General features: G+C 49.8%; 1 protein-coding gene across 4 annotated transcripts in view; it reads left to right on the top strand.

Annotated features, from left to right (window-relative positions):
* The window catches only part of SH3PXD2B (SH3 and PX domains 2B), a 72,951-nt gene that overhangs the window by 40,882 nt on the left and 17,249 nt on the right, over positions 1–14,820 (top strand). For 2 of the 4 annotated variants that reach the window (XM_061372819.1, XM_061372815.1), the window contains exons 4-7: positions 2,264–2,340; positions 5,387–5,478; positions 13,810–13,835; positions 14,205–14,240. In XM_061372819.1, coding sequence (XP_061228803.1) covers positions 2,264–2,340; positions 5,387–5,478; positions 13,810–13,835; positions 14,205–14,240 — 231 coding nt within the window. The remainder of the gene's footprint in view (positions 1–2,263; positions 2,341–5,386; positions 5,479–13,809; positions 13,836–14,204; positions 14,241–14,820) is intronic. The other 2 variants (XM_061372820.1, XM_061372818.1) reach the window with 1 other exon arrangement.

Here is a 14,820-nt window from a genome sequence, read left to right as displayed (position 1 = left end):
CAGCACTGAAGGGTCTGCAATTATGTTAGTTAGGCATTTTGATTAAAGAACAGCTTTTTGTTAGAAAATAAACTTCCTTGTTGAAAAATATGAGGTCTAGAGCAAATCAAGAGAAGAGCTGGGTTTCCTGCTGGTTCATATGTTCTGTGCCTGGGCTAATGTGAGATCACTTCAGTTGTTGTGATATATTTATTCTCCAAAAGTATATTCTTTTTATTGTTATTCACTAGCATCTGTTTGTTGAACATTTAAATATTCCCACACCCAGAACTTATTATTTCAGACATTTATAATGTACCCACCCAATTAGCATTTTAATTTTGGCAGACATAAAAGCAAAACAGCCATTCCTTAAACAATTGCCAACAAAACTATTGTGATCCATTCATCTTTTTAAAAATCATCATTCAAATAGAAACGTAGGCAGCAAATACACCACAACTGCTGATGAGAAGGGAAAACTGTTGATCATTTGCTTGTCTGACAGAAAATAATTGGTATAGGCAAACAAAGGAACTCCGACCTGCTTGTTGCTCCCAGGCTTTCCAGACAACTTCTGTGTTTCCAGGCGACTCATCCTCAAAATCTAAAAGACAGATTGAATAGAGGGGTATTTTCTTTTCACTGTATCATAAAGACTGCCAGACTTGGCTCTGGCAGGCTGCAAGAAGGAAAGCATTTCAGAGCAGAGAGTTTCCCACCATGAATGTCTGAGGCCCTCGCTGTCAACAGGACATAAATGAGAAGCAGTCCTTCTGGTATGAGCTGGTCTGACCCTATGCTTTTCACCAGAGGGCAAACGCAGAGCTAGGACTGAGTACGATGGCTGTGTGTTCCCTTGGACAGTCCAGTTTTGAAGGCATTCTGCAATAACTGAGCCTAGCAGGAGATTTGGCTCCTCTATAAAGTTCTGATTCATGCTCCTTGCAAGCTGAAGTTGGGTTGGCTTAGTTCATCTCTGCTCAAAAAATGCATTGGCAGGATGCACAAGTCATGGGTGTTCCGGATCCTGGACAAGTGAGGGAGGAGCAGGGGAATGACCCAGCCCTGGTTTTAAAGCTGCTATAAGTGTGCTGCCATTTTACCACATCCTGTTCTTGGGTAGCTTGGTATCATCCAGCCGCTGGTTCCAGCAATGCCATGGTGCATCCAAGGGCTGTGTGACTCTCCAGAGTTTTCCTTGTTCTCATGTTGCTTGGAAAGAGGGTGTGTTAGTATTTGGTTGTGAGGGGAGTTTGGTTTTTGAGTTGCCCCATGGTGACCTCAGCGATAAGTGAAGGGATTGCATGGACAACCGCATCAGTTGCTCTCCCTGGGTTTGGTGGTGGAACTGGAAACCCAAGTAGGGACAAAAAGAGATGAGACTTTCCCGTGGTACAGAAGATATCAGGAGGAACTGTAGGAATTTCATTACCAGCCAACCCACCCCCAAACCCACAATTTTCCAGGCGATTGTATTGCAAAAGCAGTGCCAGTTCCTGGTGCTTTGGGAAGCTGGGTCTGAAATCCTACCAGATACCAGTCCTTTTGATCACCGTATATCAGTTTCACGGTCTGCTAATGGCTTTAGTCTCATTAAGTGCCAAAGAAGCTGTTCTCTGTGAAAGCAGCTTGAAGCATTTAGGACTCATTAGACTTCAAAGGAAAGAGGCCTGTACCACAAGCCAGAGGGGAGGAAATAGAGTGGGCAAGAGGATCCCATTAATGGAGAACACTAATAAACCCCAGACAGGAAGGAAAATCCTATAGGTCTGACTCAGAGCTGCAGTCCCAATGCTGGCTTCAAGGACCAGTTCGATGCAGGAGTTTCACAGAGAGAAACCCTCTGGCTTGGCTTCTGCCCCCACTAGACCCAGATGCCCTGCAACAAGGTTCCCACCACCAGTCACAGGGATGTCTAGTTCTCTGGCAAGCACTGTCATTTGCCACTTGACTTGTAAACCCAGGACTTGCATACCAGCAAACTGTAAGGTATCAGTCACATGCCTGTGTAGTGCCTGCTCTTCCATCATCGCTACATCAGTGAGAGAAGATGGGGATGCAGTTTGCTGGCAACTGTTTGTTCTCCTTGAGCATGATTGCTTTAACTGTGCTTTATTGTGATAAGGTACTTAATCTGTGGGAGGGAATGTTGAGGTTTTTTTCAGGTACTGGGCTTTTGGCAAGAAGATGCACAGGGAATAGGTCCCGACAGAGTGATTCAACAGAGAGTTCCTGGGTATTGTGCTGACCTGCTCTTCTCTTTCCATCTCTCCTGTTTAAGGGAAGATCCTGTTCCGCCGGAGTCACATCCGTGATGTTGCAGTTAAGCGCCTGATACCCATTGATGAGTACTGCAAGGTAAGGGGAGCTTTATAGCATCAACCAATGATGAAGCCACCTTGATCAGGCTCAATCCTGGTTGACTGAAAATATATAATGGTGTACCAGTGCTGGGAGGATGGGCAGTGTGGGCTATGTATGGTGGGAGAGACTGTGGGTTTTGGGAATCAGCCAAACCAATGGAAGGGATGTCATGGCTGGAATAACAAGTACAAGGATAAAGGTGAATTAGTAAACGCATCTTGACAGCGCTGCAGTCAGGCTGCGGGTGAAAACCACTGCTGGCCAGGATAACAAATGAGAGCAGAGTGATGGAGATGTAGTGCAAGATGTGCTTGGATCTGTGTGCTCCATACAGCATAGGAGAAGCTGATGGTGCAAAGTAATGACTTGGCTCCATCCAGGCATGATCAGCCCCTTGTCTTCTGAATCACTGAAATGTGCCAGCTACATACAGATGCACACAACTGTAAATTTAATTTTGGGAAGAAGTCCCTAAGTGGTAAGATACTGCAGCTGTCTCTTTCAGAATGATGCCATTAATGGCATAAAATATAATGAATCCATTTGACTTAACAACTGAATGTAATGGCTGATGTTATATGACCCACTTAAGGAGCCTCTCTCTCCTCCCGTTAATGCATTACCAAGTAATGACATGCACACTGTGCCTGGCCTTCCAGTTGCTGCTACTTAACCATAAAGCTGCTGAGCTGAAGGTGGGTGTGAGACTGATGGCTGCAGAGATGTGGAATGGGCAAGGAGTCAGCAGGAGCAGAGAGATGTCCCTGGAGGGCACAGTGGGCTGCAGATGGCAGCCACAGGGTCCTGGACACGCTCTTACTGCCATGTTTATCATTGGAAGTCAATGTTTGGAGGGTGGTGGTTTAGAACAGAAATACAAAATACCTCCTCCAGCTTGGCCCTGCTGAGGGGTTGGGTGAATATGTTGTGAGCAAGTTCCCACAGAAAACTGTGTAAGAAAGTTTTTGCTTTCTTGCTATCTGCAAGAGAAGTAGTGTGTCTTCTTCTCTGGGAGAGACCTGGAAATAAGGTGGGTAAGATTTGGGGTACAAGTAGGTGAGAGGAGCAAGGCAGGGACCCACTGCTTTCACAAGGCAGTGCTCTTGCTGCTGAAGGGCTCTATTCCAGGTCCCACTGTACTGAAAAATGTGGCAATTTAAGGAAAGGTGCAAGAAGAGCAGTAGAAGAACCAGACCAATTGGTGAGCGCAACTAGCGCCAAATGAGACTTCAAACAACTAGAGGAATAATAAGGCAGAGTGGAGGTCTGAAAGATCTTCCCATTTCTCCAGTTTATTCTCTTTGTGCTCTATATCTGCTAGTCTTTCCCCTAGTGTGAAAACATTCTTCCTCCTGTCTAAGGTTTTGAGAACATGTTAGTTGAAGGGTTGATGAAAGAGTTGCAATGCTGCGATGTTCTATCCCAACATGACTGGGTGGACCACTAAAAGAAGTGCTAGTAGGGAATAATCCTTCTGACTCCATAGACAATGGATTTCAGTGCAATAAGGCTTGTCTGTCTTCGGTAAATGACCTTTCTTCTCAGGCTTGTGGGCAGCAGGGCCTAGAGTTGCATTCTGAAGTCACTCCCAGTTCACATCTTTGGGTGGCAGAGCCAGAGCTGGGACAGATGTCACACTATTTGTGTATATCATGGGATGCCTGGAACTGGGGAACGGTACCCACATGGGAATGGCATCCATGCAAAACTTGGTCTTTGAATAGTCCTTCCCTGGCCCTAAAAGCCATGGATTGAGTAGTTTTCTCTCTCCTGCCTCTCACATGATCTTGATCGCAGCTGGCCTGTGATTAGTGGTCTGACTGTCTGCTGTGCTGGCAGTGGATATGACTGTGTGCTAAATGGCTGCAAGGGCTTTTGGGGGCATGCAATTAGGTCAACATGGAGCCACATCTGATCTGTGTGGTAACCCCAGGGCTTTGCAGATGTGGCTTAGTCTCTGATATAGAAATGAGTGGTGGTTCAGTCTGCCCACACCCCTGTCACAAGACTGCTGTGATAGCAAATGGACAGGAGAGGGAATTATACAGAAAATTGGTTAAGCATCCGCTCCAGGCCAGGCTGCAGCACTGCTCCCAGATCTCAAATCATCCTTTTAGTTACATGGAGGGTTTTTACTTTTTTGCAGCCACCGTAATCTGTGATTCTGATCTCTCCCATGAGCAGAGCCCAGGGCAGTGCTCTATCAGGCAGCTGCCCATCCTCTTTCCCTGCCCAGCCCTTGCTGCAGCCCACATTGGAGAGGATCTACCAGAGCTCTGGCCCAAGGCAAATACTGCTGTCCCAGACTCTGCCCGCAGCTCCCACAGACACACACATTCTCACCCTGAAAGTCCCACTGTTGAAGCCTGTCTTTTTGCAATAGGCTTCCTTGAAAGGAAAGGGGAAAAGCAAAGGCAGATTGTATCTCCTGCCATTCAACAGCACACATAGCAGTCTTCCAGCCCTTGCCATGACAAGCTGGTATCTCGCACTTTGGTCTCCTGTTGCTTCTCTGCCTGCCTCTTCCTGAGCTGCCATCCCCCAGTGGAACATTTTTGGGATGTGCTGGTCAAGGCTGACACCACTAAGAGTCTGCAATGTGTAAACTGCCCAGCCTTTCCCAAGGTTGATGGCTCCATATGCACAGCACAGCTAGGAAACTGAACCCTGTGATGGCTGGGAGGCTGGATGCTGGGATGGATGTCCCCATGGCTCTTACCTTGTGAAGGCACGCACATCCAAAAGGATGGAGCTGGCTAAGCAGGGCCTGGGCAATCTCTGCTTATTCTCCTTTAGTCTTCAGTTGCAGCAGGGGTGGTATGGTGGGTGTTACTTGGGGCTGTCTGGGTCTTGCTCCACTCCAGTGTGTGTTTGCTGTAGCTCTCCCCAGCCTGGCTCCACACTTCTGTGAGCTGGGAACCACATGGGTGCTGAGCTTGGTGCCATGACCCAGTCCCCTGCGCTCTGAAGGCCTGTCCTCACTCAGCTCCTTGCACACTCTTGATGCTTCCCATCACCACCGTATCTGTTTCATCCACAGGCTCTGATCCAGTTGCCTCCCTACATCTCCCAGTGCGAGGAGGTTCTCCAGTTCTTTGAGACAAGACCCGATGACTTGACGCCCCCCAAAGAGTAAGTTGATTGGGTGGCTGCCACTGCCAGGGTGGTGATGGAACACAAGCTGCCTTAAACTTGATGGTATCCATAAGACTCTGATGTTCATCAGCGGTTCCCTCCATGAGTCACAGGTCTGGGATTTGGAGACTTTCTTGAGGAGGGAATGGGGCTGTGCAGCTCAAGATGGACACCTCAATCTATTCAGCCAACTCTTGGCATAGCCTTCTCCAGTGGGGAAGTGGAAACAATTATCTGGAACTCTTGAAGAGCTGGTCTCCTCCTGTGCCACTTTCTGTTTGTAATGCCTGTTTCAGAAACATGGTTAGTCTGAAAAGCCTCGTTTCGCATGGCTGCTAATGACCTCTGCCTCATTTTAAAGGCCCTTGCCCTTAACCAGGTCCATGAGCCCCATCTATAATAACACTCCGGAGTCTTTCCATGCAAAGCAAGGAACATTTGTAAGGAATCTCGCGTGCCTTACGCAACTCTGTGTGGTTATAAGTCTTGTGACTATGAGCTACTTTGGCCAGGAGCCACCCATCTCTTACTAATCACAAGCAGCATAAATCTGATCAGCCGCCTCCATCTCCTGCTATGTGCTCTCTCTTTTTATGCTGCATGTGACATGATGCGCAGCTCTACCAAAGGTTGAGCAATGGAGGAGGCTTGATTAATTGTGAGAGGAAAGGCAGTAAATTGATTTGACATCATTCTGTATTGGAAGGGTGTGGAGGTAGATAAAGGGATTTTGTTTTTCTCCTCTGAGCAGCAACGCTGAGCCTTTCTCCAGCTAAGTATTACGATTGTGTGGACTACATCTCCTCCCTGGGTTTTCATTTATTTTCCATTCCCTCTCTTAATTCCCCCTTCCCCCATCCCTGCTTTCCCCCTTTGGCTTCTGTTTCTATTTGCTTGGCCTGTCATCATTCCTGCTGCAGCTCCTGGTCACTTGATGAGATTGATCTGAGGGCCCTGGAGCCCATTAACTGATTGCTTGCTGTCCCCTGGCGCTGTCATCTGTCCTGCCCAGCTATTGCTCACCACTTAACCTGCCACCCTGTCGGTCATCCCTTAGCAAAGGCAGCAGCTTCAGACCAAGCAAGAGACACAAGTTAAAGATGAGCTTGCAAGGACATTGGGTAGGGGTTTATCATGGTGTTAACGGCCCCTGGGGCTTTTCTGGGATGTGGGGAGCTGTCTGTGCATGAGTCTTTGAGCCCTGTGCGATGGGAGGGTGAGCTGCTTTGCAAAGGGAGTCAGCTATTGAACCTGCCGGTAGCTGAGGCACCTTAATACATGGTGGGTTGAAGGGCAGCTCCAGTCTGGCATGCACTTTCCTCACCTGTATTTTGTCTTGTAGACTGAGCCAGAAATCAGATGGAGTGGGGGCTGTGGCCAGAACAAGGAGCAGATTCAGATGTGAAGACCTTTGCATGCAGAGTGTCAGGCCCAGAGTGGTGCAGCTCTGGGCTCTGCTGTTTGAAGGTGTAGCTCCTGGATGTCTGACCAAGCAGTGATCAGTGCCATGTCCCTTGTTGTCTGCCTGGTTTGGGTCTGACAGACAAAGGGAGCAGAGGTACCACTCCAGACGTTGGTCCCAAGGATGTGCTTGCACTGTGGGGTCCGTCTTCAGGTACATCCCACAGTGTCCTTTGAGCAGCTCCCAGATGCAAAATTGCCCTCACTGCAGACTCACTGTGTGTCTGTGAGTGTTTGAGCAATGCAGTGCTGGATGAGCGAGTGGATGATGCATCACTGGATCCAGTGGCAGTCATATTCCCTCCTGTTGCTTGCTCCTCTCCAGGGAGGAGAAGCAAGCTCACAGTGCATATAATGACTTAGCGGGTGACTCCTGTCCATTTGCCTCCATTAGGAAAATGCTATAGCATCTCAAGGACATCTCTGTCGTGTTTCCTATCCCAGCCTGAATGCCAAAGGGGTATTTATTAGCTACAATTCCAAATGCTAATTAATAAAAGTCCTTGACTCTCTCCTCTGGAGAGATTGGTGGGAGCCCTTTCCCGAGCTCCAAGTGCTGGCTCGCCGCCACCTTACCAATAATGAGATGAGAGCTGTGATAGACGGCTGGGCTGGATCCGACGCGATGGCGTGTCTGGGGTTTGGCCGGATGTCATCATTCATCCAGCAGATAAATACTTTTCTCCGGGAATTTGAAAGGCAGCCAGGCCGTGAGCGGAGTGAAAAAGGAAAGGCAGCGTTTCATGTGGGATGGCTGAAAGGGGGGAATGAGGGAGGGAAACAGGACTGGTCAGCATGCTCGGTGCCAAGCCAGGCAGCCACTCTCATGGCACCGTGGCTGGGAGCCTTCCTACTCCCCATCCCTCACCCTGGCTTTCCTGTCTGACACCTCGAGTCGCAGCACACCCATGGGAATTGCAGCTGGTGTCACTGAAGGGACCATCCTATAGTGCTGTCGAAGGCACCCTCTGCTTGCTTTTGTCTGGGGTGCAGGTAAAGGATCCATCCAACTCGCATCACCCCAGGATGTCAAACCACATTCAGGGCCTGCAGTTGACTGCAGTCCATGGAGCTCTCCTTGCTTTAACTGCAAAGGGTAAATTTAGTCCTTGGATCTGGCAGTGTTTGGGAATGGAAAGAGAAGGCTGGACAGCCCATGCATCTGTGTTCAGGCCCCTGTCATGTCTGCTTTCTCCAGCTCTGGAGCTCTTTCTGGGCTGAGCCTGGGCTCTCCTTCTGCTTTCCTGCAGTGCAGCTCCTTTCAGTGTCCCTTTCCTGGTGTTTGGAGCACCAACAAAACCAAGTCACTTCAAACAGGAGAGCAGATTGAGGTTGTGATGATTCCACTGGCAGCGATGATCATTGTGACATGAATCCCTGTCCAGCAGACTCTGGACTGGGATAAGTCAACTGCTTCCACCTTGGAGGGCTGCCCAGTGATGGATCAAAGTGGGGCTGAAATCTAGAGGCATTGGCTAAATTTGGGAAGAAGTGACTCCACAGAGCAGTGGTGAGGAGCAGAAGGAGAAGAGAAAATCTCTGGAAAGTCAGCATCTGAGGGGATGTGGGATTTTCCTCTTTGGTGTTGGATGAAAGCCCTATGGAAACAGTAGTTTCAAAGAAGAGAAATCATCAAATTCCTCCCCCCTGCATATCTCAGCAGGTCTGACCAGCAGCAGGCTGCTTGGCGGTTGAGGTGGGAAGTTGCTGTGTGCACTCCCCCCTTACCTCCCATCCACCCCTTTTCAATTTAAAGTCTTTTTTAGCCACAGCAGAGAGTTTCTGGAATAAGGCAGGGGAAGTCTGAATGGCTGGGCACACCGCCACTGCTGAGTCAAGGCATTCAGCTGCTAACTGTCCTCGCCAGCTGAATTTCAGCTCTGCGACATGCAGGAGCCCAGGTTAACTCCACAGTGTTCCTAGGTCGGTATTTAATAGCTGTCCATGATGTACAAGTGGGGTGTGCTGGGGATGGAGCCCTCATCGTGCTGCTCCACAGAGGCTGCAGAGCTGCTCTCCTCTGTACAGGAGGCACCCTGGCCATGAGAAGCCTTTTTCGTTAAAAGCATCTTTCATTGCTGTGTTTTAGGTAGCTGAGCATCCCATCATACAGAAGACACCTAAAGTTGTGCTTTTGAACCTTTTAGCTTAACCTGATTTTTGTTTTCTTCCGCAGTGGGGGCACAGGCACCTACAAAGCAAATTTACTATCTCTTAATTTCTTGAAGATGTCCTTGAGCACCCCTCCTCACTGTGTCTGGAGGCTGTGGATTCGCAGTTTGAGAGCTACCAGCTTCAGGAGTTACTGATGCCTTTAAAAGGCAGAATTTCCTCTTCTCTCAAATATCTTCATTGTTACGTGCTGGTCTTGGCTGAGCCCAGCAGGTCTCCCGCAGAGGGAAGCCAGGGCTGAAAGGCTGATGTGGATTCTCTGTCTGCTCAGACAGCACACCAAGGCTTAGCACAGGGTTGGGGTGGGCAGCAGTCCTGGCACTGGGACTCTCTGAAGGCTTGTTAAGGAGCCTTTATATGTGTGGGTACCCTCAGAGTGCACATCCTCATCTTGCCTTCCTGCTATTTTTCCCAAATAGGGCTTGGCTAAAGGGAAAGGATTTGGGGATGTTTTAAGGGTTGTTCACCTCTGCTGCCATGGATGCTTGCTGGGGAGAGGACCAAGTGCAGAGGGAGTAACCCAGTTCATCCCTGCCTCATGCCCTGCCCTGGGAAGCATCCCTGGAGGGAGAAGGAGAATGGGCAGGACCCAGAATCCTGACTGGTTCCTGCTGTTAGCAAAGGGCTGTTAGTGCTGGGGGCTGCCTGTGGAAGGCACATGATAAGCTGGGACCTGACCACATGAGGAAAGTATTGCTGCTAATGAGGCTGAGCCTGCAGCGACTCCAGCAGCCTGTCCTTATTCTATTAATCCCAAGTCCTGGTGATGTGCGGTTAGGTGGGGGTGGCACAGGCAGGCAGGGTAATGAATTGCTTCCTGCATGCAGGATGACAGGGTCTCCAGGCAGGCACCAGCCACAGTAAATCATAGAAGGGAGAACTGAGCTAAAATAAGACTCAGACCTGATGTGATCTGACTGTGCCAGCTTGTCTGCCACAGGGGCTGACTGAAAGGTCCTGCTTAGGGCTGCAGTTTGGTCCAAAGCGCCAAAAGAGGATGCTAGACAGATGCATATTTCCATTGTTAAAACAGAGCTAATCTGCTCCTTTCCCTTGTTTCCATAGATTGGAAATGCAAACTTGCAGCAAGTGTCTTCCAACAGCAAGTCTCTTCCCTTCTGCTTCCCTATAGTGTTTTGTGTGGTTACTTTTCCCTGTCACTGAGCATTCCTTGTCATCCTTGTGTGGTGTTTGTTTGCAGGATAATAGTGGCATGAACTCCTGGGCCAGGTGACAGGGGATTTAATGGAAGAAGGGTGGGTTCAGATCCCTGATCCAAGATGGAGTGGCTGCCCCATCTAGGAAGCTATGCCAGGAGCTTTTGCTGGTAAACTAGAGATCTCTGAGTTGATGGATGTTGGTTTGGGTAAGGATGCTTGCTGGCTTGTGGCTTTTGAGCCGTGTCCTGCTATCCAGGCAAATTACAGCTGGTATAATGAATTGTTTGTTTTGCAGCTCTCCTGGTGCCTACTGCGGATTCACCAGGTTAGCAAAGTTTATGCAGGCTAGGTCTTAGCTCCAAAATAGTATTCTCCTTCGCTCTCTGCTGAGCACTGTCTTTCCTAGATGACAGCAGATGGGAGTATCAGAGGGGTTGAATCCACGCTGCAAAAATACTCTTTGTGCCAGTGCAGGCCACTTGCATGGGCAGAGTAACTGATCTTCTGTGGTAGCAGGGCAGCTTTCTGAGCCTGAAGATGCAGCTTGGCCAACTGTCCAGTGGTTAAGCACAGTAGTAGCACTGACACTGCAGCGTGGGGGACAGGAGCTCTATTCAGTGCTCGGTGGAGCGTTTGCTAAACGTCATTTTTCCCAAACAAGAGCTGTGTTGTACCCCATTTCTCAATCTCTCACCTCCATAACCTTTGCTAGCATCTCCAAGCTTGCTCTATACTTACAAAATGACCTACTTCCTGTTAACTATCTTGATTACATTACTGTTATACATAAGTATGGCTTTTTATGGGAGCTAGAATTTTTCTGGAGATGTTTCCTTGCAATGCTGACTTCATCTCTATTTCATCTTTCATGTTGATGGTGGCTCCAGTCTGGTTGGCTTCGCAGCAACACAAATTACCTTCCTCGTGTTGGTGCTCCACTGCCCCTCTCCAGCTCTGTGAGCACCTGTGGGGCAGCAGGGATGGTGCAGGGGTCCCCAGGACACCTTCCTTCCATGAGTCCCACTGCAAGATGGGTTCTTGTGCATGGCAAACTGAGAACCACCTCCCTGCAGCACACAGGTCTGCCTAGCCTAGCAGCCACCAAGTGTGAGTGCCTTAGGAAGGCAAGCAAGCCTGTAATACCTCTTCTTTAGGCACTGTTGTAGCCTTTAGGGTTCTCCTGGGTTTAATTAACTTTTCTTCCCTTAATTATGACCCTGTAAGTCCATGAACAGTGTCAGTGTCCACAGCATCCTGCAGTAAGGAGTTTAACAGCTTGCCTACATATCATTGAAGAACAGTCTGTGTATCATGCTTTGTGACTGTGCTGTGACTGCTCGGTTCATTTGCACAGCCTGGCTGTTGGAGTAAGAGCTAAATGAGTTTCACAGTGGAAGGCAGTGGCCTTTCCTTCTCCTCTTCTTTGGAACCACCAGTTTCCAGGCAGCTGTGCATGTGAGCTCTGCAGCATGCCTTTCTCTGGTCCACCGGGAATGGAGGAGGAGGAGATGCTGACGGGGGTTTATTGCTGTTTCCTGTCTTGTCTGAGCCTCTTGTCCCCTCTGAGGTGGTGGGCTGGGGCTTCTGGTCTTCAGACCTGCAGCTCTTTGTACTTGTGCCAGGAACAACCCAGCAGCAAAGTGAAATTGCAGCTCTTTCCTTGCCCCCTCACTCAGACAGAGCAGGCGGGGGAAGGAAACAGGGGGATCAGTTGCAGTAATAGGTTTAGCAGATGGCAGGGGAAAAACCAAGTTATTTCCATCAGTGCCCTCCTGTCAACACGAGGGTGCCATGCCCACCACAGTGCTCATCTGGCCTTGCTTCACCTCCCTCCCCTGCCATACTGCTGCACTGGGGCAAGTTTAATGCAGCTTAATGATAAACTCTGGTTTAGCTCTGCAGTGTGGTCTCTGTTTAGAAATGTCTTTGGGATGCTCTGTCCAGTAGCTGGTATTTAGGTCTTCGCACAGTCTGTGGTCTCTGACCTTAACAGATAGTCTCCAGTTTCTAGATAACAATGTCCCATTTGTTTCTAGTCCATCTTTGTTGCATTTCATTTAATTCTATTGATAGCTCCATGGATGTGTACCAGAGGTTTAAAGTGCAAAGAGAAGGAGGGACCGGGAGGATAAGGCACTGTAAGCAGAATGCATTGCCAGGATGGGTGGGCAGGCTTTGGAGGCAGCCAAGTCCCCACATCGCCCCATTGCTCTGGGGGAATAAAATGTCTTCAGTAACTATGGTCTGAAAATGCAGATAAGCCTGAAGGAAAGCAAAGCATAGCCCAGCTTTGGCTGGCTTTCTGGCTGAGCATGGACAGGTTTCTTTGGTTAGCCTGGAAACAAAGGAGAGGGGAGGAAAGATTGTTTTGCCAGTGGACTTGATGAACAGACCAAGAGGCTCCTGGGGTCTACCTGGTCTGGTCCAGCTGCCTTTCCAAGCAGCAATCAGGCAGCTCAGAGCCTCAGGAGGGTCCGCTTACCACCAGGTGACTGTTTTCCTCCTTGGAAGCTCCAGTGCCTGCTGTGTGCTTTTCGCTGTTCCTGGAAGTAACAGGGATAGATGCATGTCTCCTTGTACCAGAATATTTCATTTTGGCCAGATGGTCTTGATCTGCCATGAGTGTGAGTCTGAAGAGCAGGGAGAGCAGTCTCCTCTGTACGGGAACAGGGAGCAGCCACCATCACACACACCACAGCAGCAGTTCAAGGCCACAGTGGTGAATTACGTGGAAGTGTTGAGAGCCCTTTTGTAGCAGCATGGACTGCTGCGGTCAGGCTGTGGACAGGGCTGGTGCACTTGTTTGGGTTTCAGGCTGTCTGCATGTCTTGGTTTGTTCCCCACAATTTTCTAGGCCCATGTCTTCCTTGATTTGGTGTTTGCTCTTTAATTGTGACAGACCCCAGATGCCATCATGTGCCTGGGTTTGAGGCTGTTCAGCGACCGTGTTTCTTGGCAACATTCAAATAAGAGAAGGGACCCACAACCTGTGGTTTCTAACCCATCTCATCAGTGGTGTGGCCAGTGCTGGCCATAGCAAGAGGGCTTGTACTGAAGCTACCCCATTGCCTCCTCATAGCCACCAATATCTCCTGTTTGCTGTGTCCTTAAGGTACTTGAGCTGCACAGCCATGGTACTCATCCCTTCTACCACACTTGTCTATATGACTTGTCCTGTTTTGGGGTATAAATGTTTGCCCCTTCCCCAACTGCTCTTCGCTCTTGTCCCTGAGAGCTCAGGATGTGGAGGAGCTTCAGTGTTTCCCTTTCTGTCTGTTTTCTGACTGGTGCCCACTTCTGTGGGAGCTGTGGTCTGTGCTGGGAGCAGCTCTGGGGGTCTGGGCTTCCTCAGCTCCTGACTGTTACTGGACAGTCCCAATCCACCCACCTTCACTCAATGACATGGTGGGATTTGTGGCTGTCAGACCAAGGCTGAGGAGGCTCACACCAGCTGTGCCTTCCTGGGTGGGTTTGTACTTGGCCAACAACCCATCTGCCCCATCACGCTGCTGACACTCTTCCTTCTCTTTTTCAGGGAGCCCATTGGAAAGAAGAGATCTGGTGAGCAATCCTTTCCTCTCCACTGGTTCCACCAACTCCTCCTTCCACCCATACCCATGGTCTCCTGGAGCAGGGCAAGGGCCTGGCCCCATGGCAAGCCAAACCCCTGCTGTTTTCCCCATGGGGCTCTCCAACATGGTGTGCCTCCTCCACCCACATGGGAGTTCACTGCAGTCTCCAAGTCCTGGTCCCATGTCCCCTGTGCATCCCGTGGCGCTCCCAAAGGTGGGATGGACGCCGCAGCTCTCTGTGCTGCGCTGGCCCCCCTGTTCACTCATTAACCAAGTTGTTGCCACCGTTGCTGCCACCCCGAGTTCATTTCCCTCCCCACCTCATGCCTTGTCTCCCGTCCTTTTGTTCCTCCATCAGGGTTTATCCAGAGAACGGCCTCTTTCCTGCAGAGAGGTAGTAACAGCCGCTCGCTGCCCGGCCCTTGCTCTTTCTTTGCCTTTCACCAGCGGGACATCTGCTCGGGCTGGGTGGGCAAGAAGCTGTCACGTCCCCTGTAGCTTTCTGTGGTGGCTGGTGGACACGGGGCAGTAGTGGAGAGGAGGTACGGCGGGCCGGGACTGGCGCTTGGCTGTCGGTACAGCTCCACATGCAGCGGCTCTGTCACAGGTCTGGGGTGAAGGGCTTGGTCTGCAGCCAGGAGGATGGGGATGCAAACTTTCCCATGTCCAGAGGAGGGTCTGAGCTGCGTGGTGGCCAGCGTGAGGTTAAAAGTCCTCTGATACAGCAGCACATTCTGCTTCATGATTGCACTAGTTGGGACCCTTTGGGTGGATGGCTGGGTCTGGGATGCCCTAACCCTGATCCTCAAGAGGGGAACATCTCTGGAAGACCCCCTAGTTGGTGTGTTAGCAGTTATCTATGCTTGTCAGAAAGAGAAGGAGAGGGGAGGGGAAGAGCCTTCAATCTGTGAATTAGGGAGGGCATCTTTCAGCTACCAGAGCTAACAGAGAAGGTATAAAAGGTACCACGAGGG

The sequence above is a fragment of the Neopsephotus bourkii genome, unplaced genomic scaffold (assembly GCF_033783945.1).
Source record: "Neopsephotus bourkii isolate Nb327-2 ecotype Australia unplaced genomic scaffold, CSIRO-AGI_Nbou_v1 NB_1622, whole genome shotgun sequence".
Taxonomy (NCBI): Eukaryota; Metazoa; Chordata; class Aves; order Psittaciformes; family Psittacidae; genus Neopsephotus; species Neopsephotus bourkii.
Note: the sequence above shows the minus strand (reverse complement) of the source record. Positions and strands in the feature narration are given on the sequence as shown.